The sequence below is a fragment of the Monopterus albus genome, unplaced genomic scaffold, assembly GCF_001952655.1.
Source record: "Monopterus albus unplaced genomic scaffold, M_albus_1.0 scaffold15.1, whole genome shotgun sequence".
Classification (NCBI taxonomy): domain Eukaryota; kingdom Metazoa; phylum Chordata; class Actinopteri; order Synbranchiformes; family Synbranchidae; genus Monopterus; species Monopterus albus.
Genome location: NW_018127895.1, coordinates 2,037,742 through 2,047,816, shown reverse-complemented (window position 1 = coordinate 2,047,816; position 10,075 = coordinate 2,037,742). Strand labels below are relative to the sequence as shown.

At 41.3% G+C, this 10,075-nt stretch overlaps 1 protein-coding gene across 1 annotated transcript in view; it reads left to right on the top strand.

Annotated features, from left to right (window-relative positions):
• Positions 1-570: 570 nt before the first annotated feature.
• nr3c2 (nuclear receptor subfamily 3, group C, member 2) overlaps positions 571-10,075 on the top strand; it is a 71,904-nt gene continuing 62,399 nt past the window's right edge. The window contains exons 1-2 of the mRNA XM_020591756.1: positions 571-943; positions 2,294-4,120. Coding sequence (XP_020447412.1) covers positions 2,313-4,120 — 1,808 coding nt within the window. The 5' untranslated portion in view covers positions 571-943; positions 2,294-2,312. The remainder of the gene's footprint in view (positions 944-2,293; positions 4,121-10,075) is intronic.

The following is a 10,075-nucleotide window of genomic DNA, read 5'->3' as shown; positions in this document are numbered from 1 at the left end:
AAGACATTATCAGTGAGCTTTACTAATGTCATCTAAGCCAAGTTAAACTATGCCAACTTGACTGTCTCATTGTGCTTTGTCTCACTGGTGGTGTGAAACACATAATTTTGTATGAACTGAAATAAATGACACCTTGACTACCCAATAGATTTTCCTTTTGAACAGCTATAGAAATATTGCACCACCTAGTGGAAGCGACCGTTATAATGTTACAGGGCAACATCCTGGCTTTGGCTTCACTCTCACAGCAGCATGACGCTTCTCCCACCATTTACAGGGTTTATAAGCTCCATATTAACCCTAAAGTGAGGCTGGGAAGGCTCCCGCTCTATCTCCTCTTATCCAAAGTATGTCAGCGCGTGCACGTGCACGAACGCGCGCAGGCTCAATTGCAAACCTTTTCCGAAACAATAAAAAAAAATATGAGGAAAGAACGAGACAGAGAATGTGACACCAGAAGAAAAGTGTAACAAACTTATTGGAATCAAAAGGCAGCTCCAGCTCCACGCTGCTCCTCCTCCTCGGAGTTTGTGTTGCACTCGTTGCAGTAGGAGGGTCCATGTGCACAGAATGACGTCGCTCTGACTGCAAGTCCGACCGACTCCTTCGTTTGTTTTTATTACTCTTTTAATCTCGGGCCCCGAATCGGTAATCTGCAAAATGACGGCCACAATGTGAGATGATCTGCCGCTGTCGCTCGACCCGTCGCTGTCGCTCGTCCTATCAGGAGCAGCGGCTCGCTGTGGACGATTATTAGTGATAATACGCAGTAGACTTCTCCAGTGCGTCTAGCTGTCAAACTGAAAACTATGTATTGGAAAGAGTAGACAAGAACACATGTGTTGATATTTATTGACTTTGCTTTGTGTGTCTTTTTTTTGTCCCCTGGATTATCGCTGCCCAGCAACACAGCCACCTGACAACTCTGAATGTCGTAATTAAGGTAAGGAAGAACGGAGCTCACTGTGTGACTGTACGTTTTAATTTGGCTCTGGGTCTGGGATGGTCATGAAAGCAAACTCCTTGTTGCCCAGTCGGATAAGTGAAGACTGCATCCCCGGTCCATTTGCCGCTGGACAGAAATCTAATAACTTTCAATCGGGACCGTTATCTTGCGTCTGGTCCATAAAAAAGTCGCAAAGAAGTTTATGTACTTTATGTACAAACAAAATAGCCACGATTTTTATACAGAAACAAGTAACTTCAGCAGCAACAATAGTCTTTTAATATTTATCCTGCGCAAAGGCAAAATGGAGAGACATGCAGAGAGTTGCAGGTCCTACAGAGGCAGGGCGATCACAGCAGGAGCACAGGGTGAAATGATCAAGTTGAAATCTCTTTTACTTATCTTTTCTAACATATTTAAGGATCTGCACATAATTTGCAATCGATATTTTGCAGACAGCCTGCATAACTTTAACTCCGATATCGCTGCTATCTCCAGCTGTGAGCCCTTCCAGGAGTGCAGCGCAGCATGAGGACTAAATATTGAAGCATCACCTAAAGTGGTGCCTAATAATCGCAATCTGTTATGTCAAATGCAACGTCAGGATTTTGATTTCTTTTGTACAGAAGGAGCCGCTCCAGCCGCTAAAACATTTCAAGTTGTGTCGCAGCTATGTTGTGGCTGCAAGAGCAATAACTGTTGAGTGACAGCTTTCTGTCCAATCCATGAAAGGCCTGATGAAGCTGGTGGATTTCTGGCCGAGTTGTCCAATAGAGGTGTAGCAGATTTATACAAGCCCAGACGACGTCACGTAAAGTCATTAACACTTGCAGTGCCGTTTTCCTTGAGTTATCAAACTGTACATTTACTGTACTATAGTGATTAGCAGCTTTATCTGTGTGAGAGAGGAAATACTGGACAGACTTTACTTGGACTTTCAGATTTAACAGAGCATCATTTATGTTTTTTTTTAATTGTATTCTTCAAGCGTACTGTAAGTTATATGATCAAAATAAGTGAAATCCAGTGTCTTATTTGGAAATGAAATATCTACGTCATGTCACTGCCCTTTATTAACTCACATTTTTATCCTAATTAGGTTTTTATTCACTGAAACCAAACTTACTGCTTTGGCATCTATCCAAAACCAAAACACTATATTTACACTTCAAATTTAAGATTGAGTAACATGTTCCTGATTAAATGATTTAGTCTAGAGCTTATCTCTGTCCTTAATACACCTGCCACTCAACTATTAGCCTACTATTAAACCAGTGGCTTGTGTGCAGCTGAGCTATAACAACAACACTTCAAACTTTTCTCATTCTTTTCTTCATAATTTACCAGGTGAATCGATGAACCAGCAATGGAAACCAAAAGATACCAAAGTTTATTTGATGGAAGTGATACAGAGAACAAATGGTCTCAGGCCCCCAGCACCATGGAGTACAGCTGCAATACTGAGGCTCAGAGTCTGACTAGTAGTGATATCCTGATGGACATAGTCAGTGTCAGCTGCCCTGCTGGAAGCCCGACCACTGACTGCAAAGACAACAGTACAAAGAAGCAGGGCCAGCAAATGCTTCGGCTCAGCCAGACCCAGCCATTTGCACTCCCACACTTCAACAACTCTCTCCATGCTCATAAGCAGGAAATGGACTCCAAGGAGCTTTCCAAGACTGTGGCTGAGTCTATGGGCCTGTATATGAATGCTGCCAGGGAGGCAGACTTTGGCTTTAGCCAACAAGGGGGCAGTACCAGCCCTGGGAAGATGTATCCAGTGTGTGGACGGCCTCTGGAGGACACCCGGTGCAGTTCCACAAACAGCCCCAAGTTAAAGCCTTTTGGTTTCCAGCAGTCCAGCACAACTCCCAGAGAATGTATCGCTGGGACTCCAGCTAGCTCAAAGCCTATGATGGCCTCATCGCTGTCCTGCAGTCCCCAGACCTCCAGCTCCATCTCTAGCCCTGGGGGCAGCAATAATATGGTGTCATCAACTACCAGTCCTCTTACGTGCTTTGGACCAATGTGCTCCTCCGTCAGTAGTCCTGTCAGCCAGACATCTTGTGCTGCAACTCTGGCCAACATCAAACACAGGAATTCAGCCACATGCAGCCCTGTGGAGTCGAGCACAGTGGGCTCACCACCACTCACCAGCCCGCTCAACATCATGAGGTCCCCCATGTCCAGCCCCCAGAGTATGAGCAGTGTGAGATCCCCTCCATCCTGCAGCACTACTTGTAACATTAGATCATCTGTTTCAAGCCCTACAGGTGGCAGCTGCACCAGCACTGCCATCAACTGCAACACAGTAAGGCTCTCCATCTCCAGTCCGGCCACAGGGGCCCCTATGGCTGTCAGCAGCCCACAGAACCTGTCTTCTGGTGGGTTTGCTGTGTCCAGTCCTGCTGGTGGACTGGGTTTGGTGCAGAATGACACCAACAGCCCAGAAGCAACAGGTCTGATCAGAGATACAGACTTCAAGAACTTTGAGTTCCCTAAAGTAGAGATGGTAGATGGGGAGGTGTTCAACGTCGGCTTAGACCAGGTAGGCATGGTTAAGTACATTAAGAATGAGCCTGGAACTGATTTCAGGAGCATGTGTTTAGGCAGCTCCAAGTGCAATGCGAGCACCACACCCTTTGTCACACAGATTAAGAGTGAGCCAAACAAAAATGTGGGATGTATGAATCAACAGCCCTACGGTGAGCAGTCACCATCTCTTGGTCTCTTCTCAGCGCCTGAGACCAACTATCTGTCCCTGAGGAATAATATTGATGAATACAGTCTTTCTGGTATCTTAGGACCCCCTGTACCCTCTATGAATGGGAACTTTGAGCCTGATGTGTTCTCCAACAATGTCCTGTCTAAAGGGGTTAAACAGGAGTCCAATGATGGCAGCTATTACCAAGAGAATAACAGCATGCCCACATCGGCCATTGTTGGAGTTAATTCCGGTGGACACTCATTCCATTACCAGATTGGAGCGCAAGGAACAATGTCTTTCACACGGCATGATGTGGGGGACCGGTCCAATCCTTTGTTGAATCTAATTTCACCCGTAACGGCATTAATGGAGTCATGGAAATCTCGGCCAGGCGTGTCACAGGGGTCGCTGTCAACAAGAGGTGAAGGATACCTGGGTCAGAACTGCATCACGGACAGCATGTCGAGGTAAGGAGAATGACGACACATCAGTGTAGTCTGAGTGCCTTTCACAGTAGCACCATCAGATCTCTGGCTTGAAAACTGTGTTGCTCTGAGTAGCGATAAACATTCCTCAGCTTAAAAGAGAGCAGCAGTTTTCATTTTTCCTAAATGATGTTTTTCTCTATCAGTGTACCTGTATAATAGCCTGTCTCTCTAGAGGATCAGATAAATGGAGGGCCAGTTTGTTACAGTCAGACTCATACTGCACAAGGGATTTAGGGCGTTTGCTTTGAGAAGTGCAAAATAATAACAACTGCAGGGCTTGGGAAAGGCAGCGGGATGCTGGCAGGGGCAACAGGAATTAAAGGATAGGGTCCAGGTCATTGTTGCAGTGTGTGATCACAACATCACCTCTGCTAGCACTGCTCTGTGTTCTACTGTAAAACAGTGGCAAAGTTTACCTCTTATCAGGAGCCTGTGTATATATATAACACCAAAATTAATTGGTCTGTTATCAGGAGGTCCAGCTAAGTCCTTGTGTAATGCAAATGTCTGTTTTTATGGGCCCTAGGCCATTGGCAGCATAATAAATTATGAATGATTGATCAGATGCTTTTGTTGCCAAACTGATGAAATAAACAGTTGCTTTTGTGAAGGTGGGGGCTGAAACAAAACAAACAGGCCAAAGGGAAAAAAAAACCTATAATAACTGCCAATCTGGCAAAGTGCAACTCTGAAACAGTTGCTGTGCTTCCAGTGTATTCTGCTGTCCTAGTTGCATGTGGAACTAAAGGAAGTAAACTGTAATCTAGACCATGAAACAAGTGGTAACACTGTTGAAAATACAGAAGTATCTGTATATTCACAGTGAGAGATGCTACTGATTATTTACAGCAAATCAAAAGAAAGGTTTGTGGTCCTATGTGTAGGCAATTTGGATAGTGATTGTTGGGTTTTAAAATAACAGTGGCTTTTTGCTGGTGTTTTTACAAGATACACTGTTATCTCTGTATACATGGGATGTCATAAATTCACAGTTTTTATGAGCTGGAGCAAAGAAGCACTAAACAAAGGCATGAATAACTTCCCGCTTACTTGCAGGGCTTTGACGCTTGGTGTAAGAGAAGTACTGTACTGCTGCTGGGACACTGGTGGACATTGCTCCTCTGTGTTTGACCATGACAGGTCCAGATTGAGTTTGCACAGTGATGTTGCACAAAAACTCAAAATGGAGATTTATTAGAGCGACAATTTTGCCTGATTGAATTTACAGTAACCAACTTTGAAGATCACTGATTGCGCTGCCATTTTCAGTTGTCTGTTTTCATTGCCTTCATCTCAGCTGCTGCCATTCATTATTGCAGGGACATGTTTGGAGAACAGGACTGGGGATAAAGTCGGTTTATTACAGTGTTTTATCACTGCAGATTCACAGAGGTCATCAACTGCAAACTGATTTACTGTAGATTAAGTACAATGTAAAACTCTGCTGCTGATGGTGGCTGGTTGTTGCTTCACATTTTATGCCAAGAGTTACAGTATGCATAACTGTATTACTGAACAAGATATTTAAAAAACATTCTGCCATCTTTTACTGTAAAATGTGCAGAGGTGGAAAGTAACTAAATACATTTACTCAAGCACTTATGTACAATTTTGAGGTTTTTGTACTTTTCTTGAGTAGTTCCATTTTCTGCTACTTCATACTTCAGCTTCACTGTATTTCCAAGAAAAATATTGTACTCTGTACTCACTACATTTATTTGATAGCTTTAGTTACTTTTCAGAATGATATTAATAAAACAAAATACAGTATAATAAGACTTGATTTATCCTCAGTGTGAAATTCCCAAGGTACCCAGCAGCATGTAAAGTACTTCAAATTAATAACATAAGGTATTTACAATTAGCTCCCTCTTTTAGCAGCTGCAACAAAGTGATCAACACAATAATGCCTCAATAATTATAATCCAACAATATGATATACATGAATGTAAAATGTGCCATTCTTCATATTTACATTGAGTAATTCTTCTGCCACTGAAAATGTGTGGCGGGATTTGGTCAGACTTAACTATATATCTAATAACAACTGATCTGAATAAGGTCTGCCTATGACAAGATGTTTTCTTCATTCACAGATCATAAAAACTACATTCGATGTAGTCCTTGTAATATGTTTTGTGTATTTATTTAATTATACTGAATCACACTCTTAGATCTGACCTGATTAGCTTATCAGTATGCTTTTAATGTCTCCCCAGTTTGACATGTTTATTCAGCTTTGAATGTAAAGCACACACTCGCCTACAGACTAGATACCCTGTCTGTGTGTGCGCTCTAACAAGGCTTGCAGCTCTGAGGAGACTGATACAGCCACGTTACCTTGGAGGCGACCCATATGGCAGGAGCCAAAGCGATGTTGACGGGATCAATGCCACCTTGGGTCCTAATGAGATCCAGCTTAGCCCTAATGTCAAGACAGGATGACAGTAAGAGGTGGGCTACATGGCAGCCAGCCAGCCAGACAGGCAGGGAGGCAGGCACAAACACACATATATGTACACACATACAAACACAGAATTACAGAAATGTACAAAAAGTGGAATTCCAGAATCGAAAAATTTTTTATTAGAAGTTGCTGCCTAGTTACAGTGTCCTCTTATACATACCAGTAGTCTTGTATTGATTGATAGCTATACTTAGACATAAACATACATGCAAGATTATTGTATCCTGCATGAAATCTGAAAGTGCACGGCAGGAAATCGAGTTCTGGTCTGACTGTATGGTGCTCTGGCTGAATGGCTTGTAGGCAAAATGTTATGTAACCACTGAAAAGAACAACTAAAACTCTTTGATCCGCTGAAGCCTTAGATGACAACTTTAGTTTCCTCTGTAAATGGTCTTAATTAAAAATGGCCGCTCATCTGAGCCGTCTGGATTACTTTGTGCAAAAAGTTTTTAACTTGGATGCACAAACAAGAAGTAAGGGGGGGGAAACCTGAATTCGGGTGATGTTTCATTTAAACATATTGCTTAGATAAACCAGGTGGTCAGAATGGTGCATTGTACATGATTAGAGGTTTGAGTGCTGAGATTCTTTCCTTTTTTAATTAAAAAATTTTAGTTCTATATGTGAAGAATAATTAAAAGCTGTGCACTGTAGTTTAAAGTTCATAATAAAACATGTGATTTGTAATGTGGTATACATATGGAATCATAAACTGAATTACATTAGTGCACTGGATTATGTTTGCCTAAAACAGTAAACACTTGATTTAGGACAGTTTTTATGTCAAAATGTGTAGCCTTCTGACCTAATAAATTCATAATCTGACAATTGGTAAAGACTCAAAATAGAAGTCAACAATCTTAGATAAACTCTAATTAAAATTTTTAGCCTTTCCTATAGCCATGGGAAGAGTAGCACCATACTATCGCCTGACATTTTCTTTGCTTTAAGCTCTCAGCCACTTGGTATAGATTGACAGAGGCGCCCATCATGAGGAAGCACCAGATTTAAGTGGGGAGAATGCTCTGCACTGGACTCTGGCCAACTCTCAATGTTCTGCAGAGGGATGAAAAGGCATACTCCTGAGAGCACACTAATAGGGCTTTAATTGTATGTTCCTCCACTAAATTAATGGATGGAAATGATTTGATTAATTCAGACACTGCTGGATACTAATATCCAATTAAATCCCAATGCCAAGCATGCACAGTGACTCCCAGTGCATTGTGGGTTCTTGACTACAAAGCGGGCAGCTGCTTGTTTGCATTGTGAGAAGGATGTTACAGGTGAAGGTGTTGGGGAATGGCTGTGGGTCTCATCTGTCTACACAGCAGGCATAATAATGTGGCAAAGACATTGTCTTATGTTGCATGCAAGTGCATTAATTATGTGCATTCTCCTGTGTGCTGTAGAATATTTAATATACACTAGTAATTAAAAGAATGAAATCATTTCATTGTGATGAATTTGATCTAAAGCACATATGCTGACAAACTCCAAGTAACAGGTTAATGTTTTTCACCCATTTGCACACTGTCTTTTCATTCAGTAACATTCAGAATCTTCTTTTAGCTTAGTGTTTGGAGTGTGTAGAAACTTTTGTTTAGTGTATCTGAAGTGCAGACCTGACAGTCACTGAGTACAAGTCATTTCAGGTGCTCATAAGATACAGAATATAGTGACAGTTCTGCAAAACAGTGCTAGATAAACGTAATAAATTCTATTCACTTGCTACTGAATGTATGTGACATCAACACGATACGCTGATAAAAAAAAATTATTATAATAATGCAGCGACTATCCAGATTTAATAAATACGTTGCGTTCTGCTGGTTGAGGTCTAAAGCCGGCGTGTCCTCAGCATACAGTGCATTCCTCAGATTCTCACTGCAGAACTAGAACTTCTATTCAAAAGAATGTTGTTATTTCATTTATCAATGCCTGTTTCATAAGGTATCCAAACTGTCAGGCGGTTCAAAAGGACAGTGGGTGTTTAGGTCATGTTTTTCGATATGACTGAAACCCTGTAACACCCAATAACATCCAGAAGAATACTGGGAACACTTGGTCTCAGCCACCAGTTATTTATAATAAAATAAAGCACAGTATAGTATGTAATAACAGTGCAAAAGTACTCTGCAGTGTGTGGCATTAAGAAGGTTTAATTGGGATGATTGATCAAAATCTATGTCAGTGACCACATTTATTACAGTATGTTGCAGGACATACCAAAGGTAGCAGTAAATCACAGATGTGCAAGTCACAAACAAGGCTCAAGTTACTGTGGTGAGAATCAAGCAAGTCAAGTCATCCCTACTATATGTCAGGCAAGTCACAAGTCAAGTCATATAAAATTTTGATGATCTGATAATGTTATGGAAATATCACGTATTTAAATGAAAGAAAGTAAACCTCTGATTATGATTTTTAAAAAGCATGCCTTTCATGGCTATAGGAAACTCATCCCAATAAGGTGCATAGTCGATTCAAAGCCCAGTCTAACAGCTTAAAGTCCCCATGGCATGCTCATTTTGCTTTATTTCTGAGTTTTGTATTGACCGATGCGGTTGGATGTTGTGGTGTTCGTGTCACAGATTTTTGCACTTTAAACACTATTGTCTTCTAACTGCCGTCATCGACAACGATCTTCGAATCCAAATTGTATTATTTTTGAACTGGCCTCTCCATTTCTGCGTCCTGCGACCTGCATTGCCATCTGCTGGTCTGCTGCGTTCTGGTAGGTTGCCAGGTTTGCCCACAATGCACTAGTAATCACCCACTTGTGTTTTTAAAGCAAAACCTAACTTCTCAATATCTAGAAAAATGCAAATGTTTAATAAAAAAGTGAAGTAATTTTGAGTCATCTGTCTCAAGGCTAAGTCAAGTCTCAAGTTATGAATGCCAAGTCAGTGTCAAGTGTCTTGAGTCCTCAAATTTGCTACTTACTGTAAAATTGGCTTGAGTCAAATCATGTGACTTGAGTCCCCCACCTCTGGGACATACTGTAAGTAAAATGCTTTGGCAGGTCATTAAAGAGACAGGTAAAGACTATACTCCACCGTGTAACTAGCGAACAAGTCAGTGTAATATCCTGGTAGATACTAACACAGACCCACAACATTACTTAGACATTTTTCTATCGCGATACTGTGAAATTTCAAATATCGTTACATCCCTAGTAAACAGGAAATTTTTGCAAATAAATTCACCACAGCTTTACAAGGTGATAACATGCCAAGTTGTGTTTACTGCTTGTTTCACTGGCCAAAATGTATTTATACAGTTTTAAAGGGAAAGTAAAGGTTGAGCTGAAAATTCTCACCACTATCAGACTTTTGGCTTTTCTAGTAGATTTGGTAGGTTTGACCAGGTTTTCATTGCAGTTCCTTTAAATACTATAATGCCTTTGCTTTCTCTGCACAGTGGTCACCAAATGCAGTCAGAGATTTTTTTTTATTCCTGCT